At 36.9% G+C, this 23,652-nt stretch overlaps 1 protein-coding gene across 1 annotated transcript in view; it reads right to left on the reverse strand.

Annotated features, from left to right (window-relative positions):
• The window catches only part of LOC150098706 (serine/threonine-protein phosphatase CPPED1-like), a 135,494-nt gene that overhangs the window by 54,956 nt on the left and 56,886 nt on the right, over positions 1-23,652 (reverse strand). The window contains exon 3 of the mRNA XM_090405909.1: positions 21,727-21,936. Coding sequence (XP_090262035.1) covers positions 21,727-21,936 — 210 coding nt within the window. The remainder of the gene's footprint in view (positions 1-21,726; positions 21,937-23,652) is intronic.

A 23,652-nucleotide genomic window follows, 5' to 3' on the forward strand; every position in this document is an offset into this window, starting at 1 on the left:
ATCACATCCCTCTACTGTTGCATACTCCACTGCCTGTGATCTTTGTACCATTGGACGTAATGACGTGCATGATCAAAGGCAAGGCAACCCAACCGTGATATCCAGCTCTGTAGTTTCCAGCATAGAGTTTTTGTTGAAATAGGTTTCTCACAACCAGTGTTGAATTTTTCACACAATTACTCAGCAGCAGACCACCTATTTTTCATGGTACAGCACATTAATGCTCAAATGTCCCTCTCTTGCAGTAAGCACTTTCATTAACTATTGCATTTCGCTGATGATGGAGTATCATCCATTACTCCTGTCGACTGCCATGCTGACATAACCTTAGAGACAGTTCCTTGACTAACATGTGCAATTTCAGCTGTTCTGGTCACAGATGCACCTGCCAGCCTGGCTCCAACAATCACGCCCCCTTTCAAAGTCACGAGGTTCTCTCTGGATTCCATTTTAATATGCAATAAATGGGAGCATGCTTCTGTTTGCCTTTATACACACATCCTTAGAAATGCTGGGAGCACATACGCATCAACTGCATTTGTGTTTGGTGCATTGTAGACGTTGCATTGTGACTACCGATAATGCAACCCAATAGCTCAGTGTTTCCATTTTTTTTTTTTTTTTTTTGTCTATTTACCTGTACCTTGGCAGTCTCATTGTTCATAACCTCAGCAATACAGAAACAGTAAAATACAAACTTATCATAGGATGGTCTATTATGAATAAATTAAAAAAATATGGAAAAATAATTCTATAAAACCATTATTATTATACCTATGGCAACTCAATCAGAAAGAAATACAGAAAATCAGAGTATTCATAATGAAATGCTTATGAAAAATAAATAAGACTCACTAGTCAGAACACAAATCAAATGAACATGTCAAACATAAAGAGAATATCATAGATATAATTTTTAAACAACAATTAATATGGTTTGGACACCTCCTGAGAATGTCTTCTCAGAGATTAGCAAATATAAGCTTGAATGGAATAATTGGAGAAAGGCAATCAACAGGCAGTCCAAAAAGAACTCGGTTACAGTCATTGAAGGAAAGGTCACAATTATCAAGCTTCAGAGAGATGACAGAAATGGCCAAAGATAGAGCTACATGGCAAAGATTTCTTATTCATGGGGGACTCAATCTGACAGATGAGAAAGAAGAAGAATACTGAAGATAGAAAATTAAATATGGAAATAAATAGTAAAAGTAAAGATAGTATGGTGGAGAGTCAAATAAATATATATTGAATAAGGAAGAAATCAGCCAAAATTTCCAGTAAGGACTTGAATTACAAATATGAGATTTGTGAGGAAAATCCAGAGACTTAACAGGTAACATTAATGGTAAAAAAAAATTAAAAATAAAGATATTAGTCAAGAATTCAACATTACTAATATTCAGGAATGTAAGCTGAACTAATCTAATATAATATGGTCACTTAAAACAGAGTGGGAGATGAAAGATTAGAAGTTGTTTAAAGTAAAAATGGCATGAAAGACCATGAATACAGATGAATTGATATAATTAAGTAAAAGAAATTATAATCAACATTAACTATCGTGGCATCTCTCTCTGCTCAGCCTGCCTGGGAAAGTGTATGCTAAGTGCTTGGAAAGACGGTGCAGGAGCATAGTTGAGTCAAAGTTCCAGGAAGAACAATGTGGCTTTCGTCCTGGTAGAAGCACAACTGACCAAATCTTCACTTTAAGGCAAGTCTTTGAGAAATCTTGGGAATATGCCAAGAATGTCTACACATGTTTTGTGGACTTGGAGAAGGCATATGACCGGGTTCCTCGGGATAAGCTTTGGCAAGTAGTACAGGAGTATGGAGTGGATGGTCAACTATTAGCTGCCATCAAGTCCCTGTATGAATGCCCAGAGTTTTGTGTCAGGGTAAACAGCACAAAGTCTGAACCTTTCACAGTTTCCGTTGGCCTCCGCCAAGGGTGTGTTCTGTCACCCCTCCTTTTCATAATATTTATGGACTGGATCGATAGGCACAGCCGAGGCAGTGAGTGTGTCAGAATTGGAAAATGTAGCATTGGACGTCTGCTTTTTGCAGATGACCTAGTTCTGCTTAGCTCTTCCACAGATGACCTCCAGCGGACCCTGGATAGGTTTGTAGCTGTTTGTGCAGACGCCGGAATGAAGATCAGTGTGGCCAAAACTGAAACATTTGTGGTCTCAAGACAACCATCCCAGTGCACTCTAAATGTAAGTGGAGTCCCAATGAGACAGGTGGAGAAGGAAAATGGGATGATGGAAAATGGGACGTAGAGCTAGATACTCAAATTGGCTTAGCAAGCTCAATATTGCAGGAGCTTGGCCGTTCGGTAGTATTGAAGCGGGAGTTAAGCCAGAAGGCAAAGTTGGCTGTCTTCAATACAGTCTATGTCCCCATCCTCACCTATGGTCATGAGAGTTGGGTAATGACCGAAAGAATGCGGACACAAATCCAAGCGGCTGAAATGAGGTTCCTTCGAGGGGTTGCGGGCTGACAAAACTCGACAGAGTCAGAAGCTCTGCAATTCGGGAAACCCTCAATACTCAACCGCTGCTTCTCCGTGTTGAGAGATCACAGTTACGCTGGTACGGGCACCTGGTCAGAATGCCACAAGAGAGGCTCCCTCAGCAGGCCCTCTTTGCCAAGTCAGAGGGTGGGAGGCCACGTGGAAGGCCAAGGACTCGCTGGATAGATTATATCCAAAACCTTGGGTGGACACGTTTGGGAATCCCACCAGAACACCTGAGCTTGGTGGCAGAGGATCGTGATCATTGGAAGTTCCTCTTGCAGCTGTTGCCCCCACAACCCAATTAGGAAGAGTGGGCCTTGAAGATGTATGTATGTATGTATTATCAACATTGCAATGAATTCAATTGCTATAATAGACCAAGGAGAAGTCCAAACCAAAACCACTATTCTAAAGAAATTCATAATATAAACTTCTGTAGTAAAAAAAAATATATATATATATATATATCAGGGATGTCCAACCTATGGCGCATGCGCCAAAAGTGGCGCATTTAATCCCAATGATAATAATAAAAAAGCAAGCCTATTTATGCAAAAAGTATTAATCAAAAACCGATTTATAGAAAAAAAGTTAAAACTTAGTAATAATTTTAGCCATTTTATTGTTTCGTGCACATCTTTCGAACATTCATTGGTTTGATCCTGAGGTGCCAAACGTTAGCAAAATCGGTGCGTCGCAGGTTTTGCAAGCGATACTCGTGGGCTACGGAGTTGTGCTCTGTTTGTTCTTTGTGAACATTTGCAGTTTTGTTAAGCCTTGTTTTTACATTCAGTTATCTGTCACAGTGCAAAAGAAAACAAGCAAGAAAAAAAAAAAAAAAAAAAAAAAAAACAGAAGGTGATAGTAAGTGTGAATTCAGTGAATGATGGAAAAATGAGTTCTTGTTTATAGCTAATCCGCCAGGAAAACCGTTGTACATTATTCGTGAAAATACTTCACATAATAAAAGACATGATCTTAATAGACAAACAACGTCAGATTGAAATACTAGGGGAACAGAAGTGCTTGGGTCTGAGTTACAGATAGAGAGAATCTCGTTTTTATATTAAATCAATATATCACCTCTATACTAACATATTTTTGCTGGAAGTTTTTAAGGGTACAAGAGTAGTACAACACACCTGAATTCGCAAGTGAACAAATTGGCGCATGGAACGTAAAAGGTTGGCCATCCCTGATATGTATAATATATATATATAATGCTTCCTTTACACTTGAACTACGTTCAGGCGCAAACTTAACTGTTTTGCTTACTTGGGAGAAGGAGTAAAAAAAAAAAAAAAAACAAGTTTATAAAATTACTTGGTATCCTTAATATATATATATATATATATATGTAGAAAGTTTTTTACCTTGGGTATATAGTATGTTAAAGATACCAAGCAATTTTATAAGCTAGGTTTTAATCCTTTTTCCCAAGTAAGCAAACAGACAAGTATTCAAGTTTGCGCCTATACGTAGTACAAGACCGAAGCAACTCTTGCAAGCAGTACAAGACTGAGGCAACTCATGGTAAAAGTGGAGTAAGCTCCAATCACTTTCCTTAGTATTTTTCCCCTAATGCAAAGCACATCCCCTTGCAGAGTTGTATGATGCTATGCATTAAAGGCAGAGGTCACTATCTAGACCGGTTTCGACCTTTATTGAGGTCTCCCAGACCTTGTGGGAGACCTCAATGCTTCCTGTTGCAACTTGCAGGGATGGCCCCCTGTCCTTGCTCCTTCTCCTCATTCTATCATATAAAAAATCTCCCCAGTGCTAATCCTGTAATAATCCTTCAACAACTTAATTGTCTCAATTATATCTCCCTCTTTGTCTTCTATCATCAAAACTCTGCAGTCTTCATGTCCTCATTTTTATCCTCATAACTAACGCTGTACAGACTTTATATCTTTTCCTCTTCAAATCCCACTAACCAGATCTGGGTATAGACATCCAGATGTGGTCTGATCAAAGCTTTATATGGGACCAGCACCTTTTTATCTCCTCATGGTCAATGTCCTCCTCCATACTGCAGCAATTCTTTTAGATGTCTTCACACCGTTGCAATATGTCCTCTGAACTCCAAGTTTTTATCTACATTCATCACATCTACAATTCTGCCTGCAGTCCCTCCAATTATGAACAATTTTTTTGTTATGCCATTTCAATGCACAGACACTGTTTGCCATTAAAGCATTAATCCTCCTCTCATCTCTCACTTTTAACTTGTTACTGACTAGGTCTTTCGACATCCTTTCTTTCAGTACTGACTGGAAAGCAACTGTCCACAATGAAGATAATGAGGTTGGATAGTAGTTTATAATAGAAGAAGAGCTTATAAGTTATGTTTTTGTTGTTTCCTCAGTTTCTCTTATTTCTTCTTGTCCAACACAAAACTTGCTAGCATAGTTTTCACAAAGAAAAAGGATTTTCATCTCAATGAAGAAGGGGAACAGATTGTTCCCCCTCTTCATTGAGGGGGAAACAATCTGTTTGAGGTTGGTCTTATCATGGCCAACTTCAAACAGCATTAGGCTTTTGTCAATACAAATATTAGCACCTCTGTATAGCACAGTTGAATGGATGCTGCAACATGACTCTTTGGGTGCAGGGCTTTTCTTCTGGATAATTATGATAGTTTCATTTTGCAAGAGACCTAAGAACATACAGTTAAGTCAGACAAGGGCATCATGACATATAACAGGCCTCTCCACAGGTGGCTTGAGTGCAAGTAAGAAATAGGAATTCTGAATTAGGTACTACAATATCGAAATTCTTTCCCTGATCTAATCTAGGAGAAAAAAAACACACAGAAACCTAGATTAGAGACTGTAATTCAGAACTTGAGAATGGAAAGTGAATAGACAATTAGAATGACAACTTGAGGACTAATTCACCCATCCCACTCCTGGTAGAATAACAACCAACAAATACTGAAATTTAAGATATTTTATGAATTATTGTTGTTGTTGTTATTATTATTATTATTATTATTATTCAGGTCTCCGTGGAGTCAAAAGACTCATCGCGGGAGGTCCATCCTAGGAAACACAAAGTCTATCAAGACTCATCGTGGGTGGTCCCACTTAGTAAACACAAAGTCAATCATACCACTCCTTAAACTCATTGACCGTTCTTGCTCTTACCACTCTATCAGGCAATGCATTCCATGGTTCAACCACCTTCCATGCAAAGAAACCACTCCTCACCCACTTGCTCACAGTTTCCTTTTGCGACTTCCAGGGATGGCCCCTTGTCATGACTCCTTCACACTGTTCAATCAAGCAAAAGAACTCTCCAGTGTCAAACCTGTAACCACCTCTCAACAGCTTAAATGTCTCAATCATATCACCTCTCCTTCTTCTATCCTCATAACTAACATTGTACAGTCCTGACACCATCTTTGTTATCTGCCTTTGTACACTTTCCGCAGTTAATTTATCCCCTTCAAATCCTGAGGACCAAATCTGTGAAAAATAGTCTAAGTGTGGTCTGATCAGAGTCTTATACAACTGAATGATAACTCTTTTATCTCTGCTGGTCAGTGTCCTTCTCATTATTGCAGCAATCCTCTGTGTTACCTTCACCACCTTTGCAATATGTCCCCTAAATTTCAGGTTTCTATCAATCATCAACCCCAGATCTCTTGTCTCCCCTACTTCCTCCAGTTAATAGTATGGGATGCTGCATACTCCAATAGAGTATGCAGCATCCCATTGATGTGTCCCAAACCTCAAGACCTTGCATTTTGGTGCATTAAATCGACACCCCCCATTCATTTGCCCATCTGTCTAGCTTATTCAAATCCTCGCAAGGCTACCACATCTGCATTATTACTAATAACCCTTCCCAGCTTCACATCATCTGCAAACAACTGACTATCCCCTTGCAATCCACTGACAATGTCATTGATATAAAGGTTAAACAGTGTAGGTCCCAGTACTGAGCCCTGTGGGACTCCACTTGTAACCTTCTGCCTCTTTGATATTGCTCCACCATACACAACTCTCTGATACCTATCAGACAGCCAATCCTGAATCCAGTTGACCAATCTGACATCCAGACCCATGTGCTGCAACTTAAATATCAGCTTATCATGTGGCACCCTGTCAAATGCCTTCAATAAATCCAAGAAAATGGTAGTATATGCCTTTCCTTCATCTACTGCTCTTGTAACTTTAGTATAAAAGGCTAGCATATTACTAAAACAAGAGTGCCCCTTCACAAATCTATGTTGACTCTCACAGCTAACATTACCCTCATCTGCCCAATGCTGTATACGGTCCCTCATTAATTTCTCCAAGATCTTAACTACTCATGACACACAAACTTCCCTATAATTAGACACTTCCAGTCTACTACCACCCTTATGCAATGGCACTATCTTACCTTCCTTCCATTCCCTGGGCACCTTTCCCGTAGCCAGACTTTCAATGAAAAGCCAAGTCAAAGGAGCTGTCAGTTCTCTAGAACATTCTCTCAAAACTCATGGTGAAATACCATCCAGTCCCACAGCTTTACTGACATCCAGAGTACTCAGCATCTGGAACACACACTCTCCTCCTGCACTTCTAAACCTCGAACCTGCCCTATCCCTCTAGTATTAAAATTTACTCCTCCAGGATGAAATACTCCAATAAAGTGTTCATTGTTTACTCAGTCACTCTACTCCCGTTTTTTTATCCCACAATGTCAATATTCCACAGTCATTTCTCCTCCTATGGGCCAATCTCTTCTCATATTCCAGTTTCACCTTCCTTACCATACTAGTCACTTTCCTGGCATGTGTCTTATATTCTTCATGCATCTGCTCTTCACCTGTCTCCATATATCTCTTCCATAACCTCTTTTTCATATCCAGACATCCCTGTAAGCAGTTCCTGTTTAATATTGTTTGCCATTCACTTTACTCCAAATTATGTCCTCTTCTTCACTCGTGGAATACAGCTTACAATTGCTGCTAACAAATATTCCTTCACAATTTCCCAAGCACTAATGATATCCTGTCCCTCCAATTCCTCCTTCCATGAAACTTCCCCAAGTTGACGTCTAAGACTATTATAATCACCTGCTAACTTAAACGTGTGGACAGACTTATGTGTTCGTCGAACATGTTGTTTATTATTTTAACGGTATAATAGAACACAGAAACTAAGTAAATAATTAATTTATTAACTTGATGCTGATATTTCGCTGGTGTTATAACCAGCATCTTCAGAGCACAAAAACACTGTTTGTCACAATACGCGAGACTAAAACAACATGGTGTACTTAAACAAAATTGTAGCAGCAACACAAAGACTAGAGTCCTGATTTTGGCGCCCTCTATCTGAAAAAGATACTTACACAAACAATCACACCATCATACTTCTCAACAATATGGCATATTAAAAACGCTAACCCATAGAGCGAGAGCAATCTGTTCCGATGACAAGGCTCTTACTGCTGAACTGACTCACTTACGCCACACCTTCTTGGCCAACGGCTACAATCCACATAAAATAAACAAAATACTAAACACTCCTAAGAAACCCCTCCCACCATCCACCACAGAGAACTACAACAAAACAGTCACCATCCCTTACATTAAAGGCACATCCGAAAAGATCTCAAGAATTCTCAATAAACATAAACTACGCACTACATTCAGACCATGTAGCAAATTAGCCACCCTCATCCGCTCACCCAAGGACAGCATTCCTCCTTTATCACATCCAGGAGTCTACCAAGTACCCTGCTCATGCAATCAAGCCTACTATGGTCAAACTGGAAGAACTGTGAACATCAGCATCAGCGAACATAAAAGATACGTCCGGAATTATCATTATGGGAAGTCGGGCCTAGCAGACCATGCTCTGGATACCCCTGCACACAGGATCAACTGGAAAAACACAAAAGTACTACACAGAAACCCGTATAAATCAGAGAGATTGTTCTTAGAGGTGAGTGACAGAAGCCCTAAAACACACTCCAAATCTCAACAAATATGGCTGTATTAACTTGCCGAAGATCTGGGAGACAGTCATATTAAGAAAAAACTAGCACTTTTCTAGGACTCTAGTAATATATGATAGCTTTTTTTTTTTTTTTTTTTTTTTTTTCAGATAGAGGGTGCCAAAATCAGAACTCTAGTCTTTGTGTTGCTGCTACAATTTTGTTTAAGTACACCATGTTGTTTTAGTCTCGCGTATTGTGACAAACAGTGTTTTTGTGCTCTGAAGATGCTGGTTATAACACCAGCGAAATATCAGCATCAAGTTAATAAATTAATTATTTACTTAGTTTCTGTGTTCTATTATACCGTTAAAATAATAAACAACCTGCTAACTTATAATTACACATATGTTCCTGTTTTTAGAGGGACCTGTGGCATAGTATAATTATTAAAAACAACACGTAAGTCCACAGTAATAACTTTAATTAATAAATAACTAATTTTGGCATTCTTAAATCTCTAATTAATAGGGCACATAAAGTTTGCTCTTCTCCAGAAATCTTACAACAAGAATTTTTCATCATTAAAAAGTTAATGGTATCTAATAATTACCACCCTAATCAAATCCAACAGATAATTGAATCTTATGTTCCAATACCTAAGGTTTCTTCAACAGTTCGCAGAGTTCCAATCCCCAATTCCAGGAATCTCTGAACCTATAGGTAGAATTTTAAAAAAGTACCAATTGATTCCCACTTATATTCCTATCAACAAAATTTCTTCCTTAGTGCCTTCTACAAAAGATAAACTGTCATCTCTGTCTTTGGCTGGCGTTTACAAAATTCCTTGTGAATGCGATGTTTCTTATTGTGGACAAACTGGCCGTTCTGTGGAAAAAAGAACTGAAGAACATCAATATTATATTGATTACAACACACCTCAGAAATCTGGTCTAGCACAACACAGTATTACCACTACCCATAATATCCAGTGGGATAAAGCTATTCTACTTCATAGATGCAGGTTCAAATATGAACGCCTCTTTAAAGAAAGTTGTGAAGCTTTTTTACACCGACCAAATTTAAATCGAAATGATTTCCTCTCTCTCTCGAAGATCTGGGAGACTTTCATTTTATGTAATCATTAAAAAACTAATTATCTTAAATATTAATTATTTATTAATTTCTTTCATTTCCTAGCTTGCGACAACATTATTCGTTACTTGTATTCTATTCCTATCTGTTTGTAACACTGAAGATGTACTATTATTTTTAGTGTGAAATATCTACCTTATTTATTAATTAAAGTTATTACTGTGGACTTACGTGTTGTTTTTAATAATATGTTCCTGTATCTTTGATACTCCTGCATGTCTATTCATCTTCCAAGTCAAAACCACATGGTCACTCTCTCCAACTGGTGGGAGAGATGCCATCTCAGTTATTATTAGCTCTTCTGATGCTATGACCAAATCCAAAACTCTTGAACCTCTTTCTTTTAGGGTTACATGGTGATCAGCATTCATTTTTAAAAATTTTATGGAATTTGCAACCGTGTTAAAAAAACTTTTTTTATTATCCCGACGTTTCGATCTTCACATCAAGATTTGATCACATGTTATTCTACTGGCGTGACCTCTGGTGAAAAAAAATAAAAAATAAATAAATAAAAAAATTTAAAAAAAATTTTTAAAAATTAAAAAATAAAATAAAATAAAAAATAAATTTTTACATCAAGCTAAATTCTATTTTACAATGACAGGAATAAACATTCTCTTAGATTGTTTTCTTTCAGAAACAATTGGTGTCCTATTTTTAGTATTACAATTCTTATTTTTGATTTACAATACTGGATTTTCTACAGTCCTGTTTATAGTTGTTCTTGGTGAGGAAGGTCAAATATATACCTTCCATATGTTTGGGATTTTTAGACCATCATTGTTGTTCAGATTGGGGTGGTTGATAATAATCTCACAGGCTTCCTTGAATTTCCGTTCATACCATGTTCTAGTGTGATGTAGACAGCTGGTGGTTTTCCAGTCAATTCTGTGTAAGGTATTCAGGGCATGATCAGAAAGGCCAGCTTCACCATAATCATTATATTTAATGTGTCGTTTATGTTCTTTTTGTCTAATAGGAATAGTGCATCCTGTTTCTCCTATATATGGTATGTTGCAAGTACGATAAATCCGGAATACTCCAGGGTGAGCTAGTGGAGGGAGTGGGTCTTTGGATGAGTTGAGTAGGCTTTTTAATTTTGCAGGAAGTTTAAAGGTGGCTTTGAGGTTGTACTTTTGTAATACTCTGTTTATTTTGTCTGATATTCCTTTAATTCTTTTTTGTAAGTAAAAGGGCAAAATACCTTCTAATGGCGAGCCCATGGCTGTGGCTTCTTTTTGTAAGTAGAAGGCATTTTGCCCTTCTACTTACAAAAAGAAGGCACAGCCATGGGCTCGCCATTATTCCCCCCCTCCATTGCTAACTTTTACATGGAACATTTTGAGCAACTTGCCCTAGATTCTTCCCCTTTAAAACCCAAAGTCTGGCTTAGATACGTTGACGATGTTTTCGTGATCTGCTCCCATGGCCGCCAGACATTAGACACATTCCTTAGCCACCTAAACAAACAACACAAACGCATACAGTTCACAATTGAAATTGAAAAACGCAACACAATTCCGTTTCTAGATACACTTGTCACATGTCTTCCCTTGGGCAATCTTTCCTTCACTGTTTACCGAAAACCAACACATACGGGACAATATATATACATAAACTCCTACCACCACCCAAACACAAAAACTAGGTGTCATCAACACGCTAAAAAACAGAGTTCAGACGATCTGTTCCAGTGAACAGGCACTGAAAGATGAATTTAAAATTATCAGTAATAACTTACAAAAAAAAAGGATACAGCCAAAACACTATTAACAAAATTCTCTACAAAACCACAATAAAAAACAAACCAGACTACAGTAAAACTATAACCATTCCCTACATTAAAGGAATATCAGACAAAATAAACAGAGCATTACAAAAGTACAACCTCAAAGCCACCTTTAAACCTCCTGCTAAATTAAAAAGCCTACTCAACTCATCCAAAGACCCACTCCCTCCACTAGCTCACCCTGGAGTATACCGGATTTATTGTACTTGCAACATACCATATATAGGAAAAACAGGATGCACTATTCCTATTAGACAAAAAGAACATAAACGACACATTAAATATAATAATTATGGTGAAGCTGGCCTTTCTGATCATGCCCTGAATACCTTACACAGAATTGACTGGAAAACCACCAGCTGTCTACATCACACTAGAACATGGTATGAACGGAAATTCAAGGAAGCCTGTGAGATTATTATCAACCACCCCAATCTGAACAACAATGATGGTCTAAAAATCCCAAACATATGGAAGATATATATTTGACCTTCCTCACCAAGAACAACTATAAACAGGACTGTAGAAAATCCAGTATTGTAAATCAAAAATAAGAATTGTAATACTAAAAATAGGACACCAATTGTTTCTGAAAGAAAACCATCTAAAAGAATGTTTATTCCTGTCATTGTAAAATAGAATTTAGCTTGATGTAAAAATTTATTTTTTATTTTATTTTATTTTTTAATTTAAAAACATTTTTTAAAAATTTTTTTATAATTTATTTTTTATTTTTTTTTCAGCAGAGGTCACACCAGTAGAATAACATGTGATCAAATCATTGTTTCTCTAGCTTACAATTAATGATGTAACTCAGCTTGTCCTGTATATTTATGTACGCTCCAGATGATGATCTTGATGTGAAGATCGAAACGTCGAGATAATAAAAAAAGTTTTTTTTAACACAGTTGTAAATTCCATAAAATTTTTAAAAATGAATCTTGAACCTCTTGTTCCCTCTATTACATGTTGCCTAAGAAATTTGTCCCTCAAGAATTCTAGAAATTCCATTCCCTTATTGCTACATGCATCTTCCTCTCCCCAATTTATGCTGCTGTAGTTAAAATCTCCCATAATTATTCACATGTAAACACAAGGAAAAGGCAATAATTTATTATAAGGCCATATATTTCAGTCTGAAAATTACAGACCATCTTTAGTGGAAAAAAACAGTTGATACCAAGGTAGAATGCAAACAATGGATTTATTTGAAATAGAATGAGCCACATAATGTTATATTTCCGGTAGCATTATGTCCTAATGTCCTAACTGAGGAAAGGTTAATCATAACAGTATTAAAAAAAAAAAAAATTAACAATGCATTATTCTAATCCGACTCCCCCATATTTTTGATAACAATAGGCAGTCATTCTGATTCGAGTTTGGGAATATGAGAAAGGGAAAGTCTGATTAGAATAACACATTATTAATTTTTTTTTTAATACTGTTATTAACCTTTTCCTCAGTTAGAACATAATGTTACCGGAAATATAATATCACATGGCTTATTCTGCCACGTGATATTATGTAGCATGCAAGGTATTATGTAGCATGATACAAGGCAGAATGCAAATAAATCCATTATTTGCATTCTACCTTGAAACAACTGTTATTTTGCCACTGAAGATGGTCTGTAATTTTCAGTCTGAAATATATGGTCTTATATGTTGATTATTTTTAATGGTATAGATGAGAACACAGACTGATAAGAAAATACTATTTATTAACTTATTGCTGATATTTTGTGAGACAACCATAATCTGGTTATACTGGATTGCAGTTGTCTCGCATACTGTAAAAAACTGTTTTTGTGCTCTGAAGATGCTAGATAGAATATCAGCAATAAGTTAATAAATTGTTTTCTTATCAGTCTGTGTTCTCATCTATACCATTAAAAATAATCAACATCTATGATGAATACATAAGCCTTCCCACACATTATATGGCCTTATAATAAATTATTACCCTTAACTTGTGTTTACTAAATAATTCATTTACATGTAAATTTTGGGATCCCAATTCTTTCTTTTGGAGAAAGAATTGGGATATTTTAATCTTAAATAAGAGTTGCACTAATCCCAGTAAGAGTGTGATTTTTTCAGACAAGTTTTATAGTAGTTATTATTAATTAAGATAAGGGGATAATAAATCCTTCAGCCTCTTGGCTCTTTATTATAGTTATTATTAATATTAAAATGAAGATCTCCACACAATAGTTGTCTTTCTGGACAACATTTCATGAAGCTAAATGAAGTTTAGCACTACAAATGCTGAGCAATAGTAAATAAAAAATGCTACGAGCTGGATATTTCTTAAATAATTACATTAATTTCCATTATCATCAATATTAAAACACTAGACCAAGCAAAATCTCTTATCCCACTCACTGGTCATACCATATCCTTTATATATATAAAAAAAAAAAAAAAAATATATATATATATATATATATATATACACACTCATGAGCAGTTGAATTAGATATATCTGCCTAGTAGCAGGTAACACCCCCATTTTGCCTTGATGCCGGCGGCGATGCGGTGTGCACTGGACTCCACAAGCCACCAGAAGCGTTAGGGAGCCAAACTGATCCATGACCGCTGTACAGCCTCCCACAATGCATGGAGATTGGTCAGAGCAGGGTCCAGGGCACGTATATCTCCTTAGACAGCATCCCAGATGTGTTCAATAGGATTGAGGTCAGGGGACCTCGGGGCCAGCCAAGCATCATTATGTCCGTGAAGTGTTCATCCATCCACTCGGCCACAATTCGGGAGTGGTGGGCCGGTGCATTGTCTTACTGTAGGTACAGGTCTCCTGCAGGGCGCTGTAGGTGCAGAAATGGGTGCACATGATCTGAAGCAGGTCCCTGTATCGTTCGCCGGTGAGGGATGATGGTAGATGTACCAGGGGACCCATTTCATCCCACGTAAACAGTCTCCATATGAGGATACCGCCACCACTGGCCTGAACTGTACCCTGCTGGCACAAGGGATCCATCGCTTCATGTGCTTGGCGATGCACTGGTACCCTGCCATCAGTATGTACCAACGTGTACCTCGACTCATCAATCCAGGCGACCTTTTTTCATGCGTCGAGGATCCAATGGCGGTGTTCCTGCCCCCATGCTGATCGTTGTGCCTTGTGGCGTGTGGTGAACAGAGGTACCCTAGTCGGGCGGTGGCTTCTGTACCCCATAGCAAGGAGATGGTTCTGGATGGTGTGGTTCCTCACACGTAGTTGTTGTCCAGCATTGAATTGGCGAGTGATCTGGGGCACTGTGGCCTGTCTATCCGCTATTACCATGCTACTCAGAGTCAGTACAAGGTCTGACAACATCCCCACCACACGCCACTATTCCATTCACCGAGGCGACCACAGTACCATTTCACCAACATGGCATGTATCTCTAATTCAACTGCTCATGAGCATATAAAGAAATAAAAAACTCTACTAATTTTAAAACTGCAATTGATCTAACTTTAAATAATACAGATAAATTGGTAAGTTTTGATATCACCTCACAGTTTACCCATATTCCCCTTAATGATACCTTAACACTCTTAAAAAACATTTTTCCTTCTGATATCTTAGATCTGTTTTTCTTTGCCATCAATTCTGGACATTTTTCTTGGAGAAACAAAATGTATAAACAGAGGGAACTGCTATGGGTTCTCCCTCTCACCTCACTTGTCAATTTTTACATAGAAAATTTTTAAAAACGAGCCATAGACTCAGCCCCCACCTCATCAAACTTTCAATCTGGCTAAGATATGTAGATGATGTGTTCTCTATTGAAGTGACAGAGGAAGGAGTCTAATGTCTCTGGGCCATGAGGCCCAGACACATTAGACTCCTTCCTCTGTCACTTCAATAGTATACATCCAAGAATCCAGTTTACAATGGAAATAGTTTGCCCTTCCTAGACACCTTAGTGATCAAATGCCTTTAAAATGGCAGCCTCTCCTTCACTCTATAAAGAACACTCACTCACACAGGCAGATACAATCATAAATTCTCCTGCCACCACCCTTCTCAACAACTCAACAATATGGCATTATTAAAACTCTAACCAATAGAGTATACAATCTCTGTTCAAATGGAACCTCTCTTTCAACAGAACTAAGTCACACACACACACACACACACACACACACACACACACACACACACACACACACACACACACACACACACACACACACACACACACACACACCTTCCAATCCAATGGCTACAGTTCATACTTAATTAAAAAAATAATCAATCATGCCCCACCAATCGAAAGCCTTCAGAAGGATTTCAGAAATTCCATCACCATTCCCTACATCCAGGTTATATTAGAAAAAATAGCTAGGTCATTAAAAAAAAAAAAAAATACAACCTCCGCACAGCTTTTAAGCCTTAAAACAGAAACTTGCTACCATATCCATTCTACCAAAGATCAGCTCCATCCTCTCTTAGTGCCTGGAGTTTTAAAGTACCCTGTTCCTGCAAGTCTGGCATATGGATAGACAGCTACAGTTAGATCAGCCTCCACCCATTTAGATGAACACAAAACATACATTTGCAATTATGACTACAGTCAATCTGGTCTTGTGGTCCATGTATTGGATACCATAAACAGGATCTCCTGGAAGAAAACCACATTGATAGATCACAGTAAATTTAAGAAAGAAAGAAAGACTGGTTTTAGAATCTGCAGCAGCAGCACTCAGAAATCAACCAAATTTAAACAAATGCAGTTGCAAGATACTTCCCAAAATTTGGGAGACATTAATCTCAGAGATCACAATTTACAACCTAGGCCTCCTAGAAATGCCCACAGAAGGCCCACCACCTAGATAGGACTAGAGAATCATAGTCGTGTTTCATTCTGTATTGTGTTACCTTTGTGTGTGTGTGTGTGTGTGTGTGTGTGTGTGTGTGTGTGTGTGTGTGTGTGTGTGTTACAACTGATAGTTGTAATCCTTGAATATATCTCAATGACAGACAAAATATTGGAAGCATTAAAAATAGTTATTCATCTTGCCTAGTGTGCTGTCAATACTCCATTAAACCTCCAATGTGATATAAATACATTCTATTAGACATAATTATCATCCTAACCCATGAAAATAAATTTACTCCTTTTTAATTCTATTTCACATCTGTGCTCAGTTTGATGGACAGAAAAAGCAACATGAAATTCATCACTGAGTTTACTTGATCTTTTTCTTTCAATTAATGTTTTGAAATGAAATCAAAACTTCATATTATAAACTGATCATAATCATCAATGAGATAAAGATATATTTAAACAATTTATAAGTCTCATTTAATTTCTGCACTGGCTTTTATTATTTTTTTTTATTAAACTGAGCCATAAATGCATTTGTTATTATTTTAATTTTATGATTCACTAACAAATCATACAATGTAAAAAGCAGAATATGATATCAAAAGAAACATGAAATCTGATCAAGGAAATTCAATAAATTTTTACATTGGGATCTTAGCTGCTATGAAAAGGAGCATATATGTATTAATTTTTATGGCTATTTTTCCTATTTTCCTTTAAGAGTACCTCTCATATAAGTATGTCATTGGGTTTTTACTCAATCTATTTATTGATATTTTAGAGACATTGATAAACAAAACATATACGGAAGGAATAATTTTGGACATACTTTTGTAGGATATTTGAAGTTGTCTTCTTTTGGAGCAGGATCAGGAGTATAACAAAAAATATTTAAATAACACTGCGAAAGAATGACCGAAAAAAAGAGGGAAAAGGGCAGAAATGTGGAAATAGAAAAATGTGGGGGCTAGAATTGCAGAAAAAAACAAAGGTATGTGAATTAAAACTGAGTTTCGAAGGATAGACTATAAATTCTTTGGAAAAACAGGAGAAAGAATATTTTTAGGAGAGAGGAGAAGAATAGAATAAGATGAATCAAGATTAGGAGTGGGAGTAACGAGATGTGAGCAGTTTCGACTGAGAGTCATCTTCGGAGCTCATAGAAAAAGTGGAGACTATGTCATATCATCTTAGTGTTTTTGTATTGGGTTTATTTGTATTGTTTTCCATTGGTTAGAATCTTGACCTAATTTTCATGTTGTACAGCTTCTATTTCTGTTTTCCTGGTATTTTGTTTTTTGTTCCTCTTTTGGTTATTACATTTCTTGTTGCTTTAATGTTCTGGGATTGGTATATTACAGTCTCGGAAGTGTTCCTGTAGTCTTGCCCATAAAGATCTGATTGTGGAACTTGTATAGGTGACATTACAGTTGTGTTGTCAAGGAAATTTGTATACTATGTTGTGGTGTTCTAATATTTCTTTGTATGTGTGAGATTTAGTAGGTTTTAGGAGTGTTGCCAATTTCTGGTTTGTAATAAATACTAATTTATAGTGTCGGTGTGTTTAAAAATGTATTTATAGGCTCTGTATGTGTTCTAGATATATGGCAGTTTAATGATTTTTGTGTTGGGAAGTTTGCTTTGGTTATTGGAGTGTTTTGATGGGTTATCGCTGTTTGGTTGGCATAATTTATTAGCTGTGTTGGGTAGTTTCGGTTTATGGGGATGAGGGTTTATTGAGGATGAGGAATGGAAAAGCGGTGGGCCCCGACAGAATTCCAGTGGAGGCATGGAAGGCATTGGGGGAAGAGGGAATTGACCTGCTGTTGGACCTGTTCATGAAAGTTTGCCAACAGGAAAATATACCCGAGGAATGGAGGGAGAGTACTCTTGTTCCCATCTACAAGGGTAAAGGGGATGCACAAGACTGTAAAAATTACAGAGGAATAAAGTTGATGTCCCACACAATGAAGATCCTAGAAAGGGTTCTTGATGGTAGATTGAGGGAGGAGGTGGAGATTGCAAAGGAACAATTTGGCTTCATGCCTGGTAGATCAACAACAGATGCTATCTTTGGGTTACGACAGATGATGGAAAAATATCGAGAGAAACAAAGGGAGCTACATCTGGTATTTATTGATCTGGAGAAAGCATATGATAGAGTGCCAAGGCAAGAAGTCTGGAGGTGTCTGAGGGAGAAGAAGGTGCCGGAGAAATATGTCAGGTTGGTGCAGGAAATGTACAGAAATGTGAAGACAAGTGTTCGGACCTGTTTGGGACAGACAGAAAGTTTTCAAGTAACAGTTGGCTTACATCAAGGGTCAGCATTAAGTCCGTTTCTGTTTAATATTGTGATGGAGGTGGTAACAGAGGAGGTGAGAGAAGATGCACCTTGGACAATGTTGTACGCAGATGACATCTTGCTGTGTGTAGATTCAAGAGAAGAAGCGGAAACTAAACTGGAAAGATGGAGAAAAGTACTGGAAGAGAGAGGTATGAGACTGAGCAGAAGTAAGACAGAGTATATGTGTTGCGCAGTGGGCGGTGGCCAGGAGACAGATCTGGAGCTGGAAGGAAATGTCATCAGGAAGGTGAGAGACTTTAGATACTTAGGTTCAACAGTGGAAGAAGATGGAGGAGCTGAGAAGGAAGTGGGATGTAGGATACAAGCGGGTTGGAGGAACTGGAGGGAGATGGCTGGAGTGTTATGCGATAAGAGGGTGCCGATCAATCTGAAAGGCAAAATTTATAGGACAGTAGTGAGGCCAGCTATGACATATGCTATAGAAACTGTGGCCCTGAGGAAAAATAACATCAGCAGGATGGAAGTAGCAGAGATGAGAATGCTTAGGTGGATGTGCGGTGTGACCAGAAAGGATCATCTGAGAAATGACTATGTCAGGGGAACAGTGAAAGTTACGAACTTAGGAGCGAAAATACAGGAGGCAAGGTTGAGATGGTTTGGTCATGTGATGAGGAGGGAGGACGAATATGTGGGAAGAAGGGTCATGCAGATGGATGTGCAAGGAAGGCGGAAGCGTGGGCGGCCAAAGAAGAGATGGAGGGAGCTGGTAGAAGAGGATTTGAAGATGAAGAACTTGGATGTGGTGACAGCCCAAGACAGGAAGGTGTGGAGGAGACTCATAGCAAACAGTGACCCCACTTAAGTGGGAGAAGCTGTAGAAGAAGAAGAAGAAGAAGAAGAAGTTGGGTAATTTCGGTTTCTAAAAATCTGTGTTAATTTCTTTATTTCTATGTTAAGATAATTATATGTAGCTGAAAACTTGTGTGCATTTATAAATTGTGGTAGAATGACCAATTTTTTTGATAGAATAAGGATGATATGAGTTAAAGTGGAGGTAATTTCCAATTTGTGTGTATTTGTGGAATATTTTTGTAGCTATTTTGCTTTGTGGCTAAAAGCCAATGACATTATACAAGCGGGGGGAATTCCTAAAGGAAAATAGACAAAATAATCAAACCAATTAATATTAATTTAGAGGAATAGCACGGAAAATTTTGTAGAAATAATATTTATACAAATACATATCTTTTCTATTTATAATGTAACTTCATTACTAGGTTTGGAATTAAACCTAATAATTTATTAGGTTTAATTCATGGCATGGAAGAAAAATAAAATATAAGCTTATTGCATCCTATATATCGTCTGTCACAGACATTGCCAGGGATACAATTTTAAAATTGTAAAAACATAAAAACACTCAAAAAAAATTATGTGAAAGACAGGCTAAAATCCCAAATCCTATGAGAGAGGAGGGGCACCACCTATGGGTGCTATTGGCTAGCCTTAGCTGCTGGGCAAGAGGCCTAAGAATTATCATCATCATCAAATTCCTGACATGTACCCTTAAGAGGTGTACAGGATATGATAGTACTACATGAAAAATTTACATCATTACTAACTTCCTATCTACAATATTCCTCCAAATCAGTCTATTACTTGTCAAGACTCCAATATTATCATTATCAGATCTTATATTTCTATTGTCTAAGGCACATTGTACCGTATCAATCCACCTATATCTAAGTCTTCCTCTGGGTCGTTTTCCTGCCAACCTGGCAGAGAACACTTGCTTTGCTAATCTTTCCTCGCCCATTCTGTTTAAGTGACCATACCACCTGAGATTAGCTCTGCTGACGCATTCCTGGATGCCGACAACGTCAAGTTCTTTCCTAATATATCCTCGTTTTTAATATGATACTGCCATTGATGCCATCTGTTCATGTCTCTAATCTTCCTCAGGACTCTCATTTCGAGGCTATGTGGAGGTCTCCTCTCAGTTTTATAGCTTTGACCCTTAAGCACCCCACCTAAGAATTAAAATTTTCCAAATTTTAGGTTGTTTAACATAAATCATATTTATTAAGATTAGGGTGATTTTTCAAATCTGCTGCTGATTCCAAGAAAAGTCTTTCAATTTATATTTGTTGCAGTGAAGCATAGTAGTTTTTTTTTTTTTTTCATTTGATTATGTGCAAGGTATCTAAGGCAAGGTCAGCTAGATGACTATAATAATTGAATGATCATAATTATGGTGGTAAGTGTATTTCTTGTGTTCTTCTAGGTGGATGTTGGCAGATCAAAACCAAGGAACCTTGCTTGTGTAGCGAGACCTGTGAAGTTTCCATAATTAAACATTCACATGTGTGCCACTTTAAAAAAATATTTATTTTACAAATGTTTCATCTTACATATCATAAGACATCAGTGAGAGTGAAGAACAATGGTGAGGAATTTGAACAATAAAAGAGTACTGTGCATGGGCCAAATTTGAATCCTTCTGTACAAATAGGTGCATGCTTGTTAATAATTTGATCATATGGCTCAGACATATTAGACTCCATCCTCCTTCACCTTAACAGCCAGCCCCAGAATCCATTTCAGTATAGAAAAAGAAAATAATTTCCTGCTTTTTCTAGATATTCTAATCACACATCTTCCCAATAGTACTCTTTCTTTCTTAGTTTACAGAAAACCCATCCATGCAGATAGATAGATAGATAGATACATACATACATACATAAACTTTCCCATATCCCCCACCTTCAATAATACAGTGTTATCAAAACCTTTGCTAACAGAGCCTCCAACTTCTGTTCTTCCCTTTTAGCTGAACTCCCCCTTATTCACCAAATGGTTACAATGTCAAAATGATTAACAAATTGGTTAATGTTAGGTAATGCTATTACCCAAAATAGCATTACATAGAAAAAATAGCAGAATCCTAAAGAAATATAATTGCTATGCTGCTTTCAAATCTCATTTGAAGCTGGCTGCCTTTATCTGCTCTCATAACAATCTACTTCTTCCTCACTCTCTTCCAGGTATTTACAAGGTTCTTTGCTTTTATATTCATTTTCTTAAAACTAATAATGAGTTTAAAGCACATAAGCCTAAAGACTTGACAGAATGTAACTTCAACAGATGTTTCCTTATTATATAAAAAATAAAAAACATACCTGGCATGGCATCTACTAAGTCTCCACATACAATAAAAAACCTTGGCTTTGGATTCATTTTATTAGCTGCCTGAATAGCCTTTCGAGTTAATTTTATTTCTGGCTGCCAACCAGGATTTTCTTTTTTCTCTAAATAATTCTCAATCATGCCAAACTGAGTATCAGCTGCTTGAATAAAACAAAATGGGCCATTCCAAACGCTTTCGTTATCTGAAAATTGTATGCAAATTTAACATAAATATGCTTTAATTATACCTATGATTTTTATAATTCAAGATTAGATAATATCATGCAGCTCTATTAAAACTGCATGATATTAATATAAACAATATTCATATTCTGCACAAATTAGCAAAAGGACTTTAAAAAAAAAAAACTACAGGGGGAAAATATTATTACATGCTGCCACCATGGAGTCCAAGGACTCATCAAAGGAGGGCATTTTACACTTCATTTGATTTGCAGATGACACTGTACTATTTTTTAAAGCACCTGAAGAGCTAAAAGAAATTATTAAAGAATTAAGTACAGAAAGCAAGAATCTGGTCTCAACATAAATATTGATAAAATAAGAATAATGTAGAACAAAAATACGAACTACAACCAAAAGATAGAAATAAATGACACAGAAATAGAAAATGTGGGTGGTCTGAAAAGTTCTCGGCCTCGACCATAGATGGCAACACTATCGCCAAGATTTTTTTTTTCTAAGTTGGTAAATCTGTCATAAGCATCCATGTGAAATTGCAAATAATTTTATCAAGTAGTTGGTTTTATATAGCTCTCTGAAGCAAAAGTGCTGTCTGTATCCCTTGAAATGGATAAATTGAGTAAATATGAAGAGAAAACTCTTCCTCACTGGTCAGCATTTTTCTTCGAATCATTTATCTTCGAATTGCAGCTGTAGAGGGGATATTTTGCAGATCTTATTGAGAACCACTATAGGAATGGGATAATGGCACTAAAGAATCACTGGAATAAATGTATTAGTCTTAAGAGAGATTATGTTGAAAAATAAAAATAATTTTGAAATTATAAATTCATTTTTTCATTGTTAGGCCAAGAACTTTTCAGACCACCCTCGTAAATTCAAATATCTAGTAAAATAGATAGAAAGTGGGAACTTGAAATAAAACAAAGAATAAACCAAGGATGGAGACAATTTGGAAAATACAAAAAAAATTTTTAAGAAAATATACCTATCTGTCTAAAAAGAAAAGCACATGAACAATGCATCATACCAGCAATGATATGGAGCAGAAACTTGGAGCATCACAAGAAGACTGGAAAATAAATTAGAAGCTGCACAGAGAAACATGGAAAGATCAATGTTCGATATAAAAAGAATAAATAAAGTAAAAAAACCAATAACACAGGATTAAAAAACATCATTAAAGAAATAAAAATAAAAAAATGGAGATGGGCAGGGCACATTGCAAGACAACCACTGGACAAAAATTTGTACAGAATGGCAAGTATGAGAAGGTTCAAGAAGGCCTGGCAAACCATCAACAAGGTGGAGAGATGAACTACATCATTCAATGGGAAACGACTGGAGCTTCTGGGCCAGAGACAGAGAAATGTGGAAAAAATATGGAAGAGATCATCATCCAGAAGTGGATGGATAAAGATATATTATGTAGTGTATCATCATCATAATCAATCATCTACATACTGTACCATCTCCTCACCTGTAACTGTATTTTTGTCTGTTACTTGCATGTGTTTTTTTGGATAATTCATCTGTAAAAGTGAAAAATGTAAAAATATTACAGTATTCTGTCAAACTGCAAATCGAATACAGAGAATAGGTTAGGTTATAAAAATGGAAATAAGTGTAACAGATAACTAAGCAGCATAGTAATCGAATGGCTTTTCTCTTTGGTACTGCTCAGTATACATCCTTGTGTATTTGAGGAAACAAAA

Source organism: Typopeltis vanoorti, chromosome 15, assembly GCF_054136105.1.
Source record: "Typopeltis vanoorti isolate ZY-2024b chromosome 15, IOZ_Tvanoo_1.0, whole genome shotgun sequence".
NCBI classification, from domain to species: Eukaryota; Metazoa; Arthropoda; class Arachnida; order Uropygi; family Thelyphonidae; genus Typopeltis; species Typopeltis vanoorti.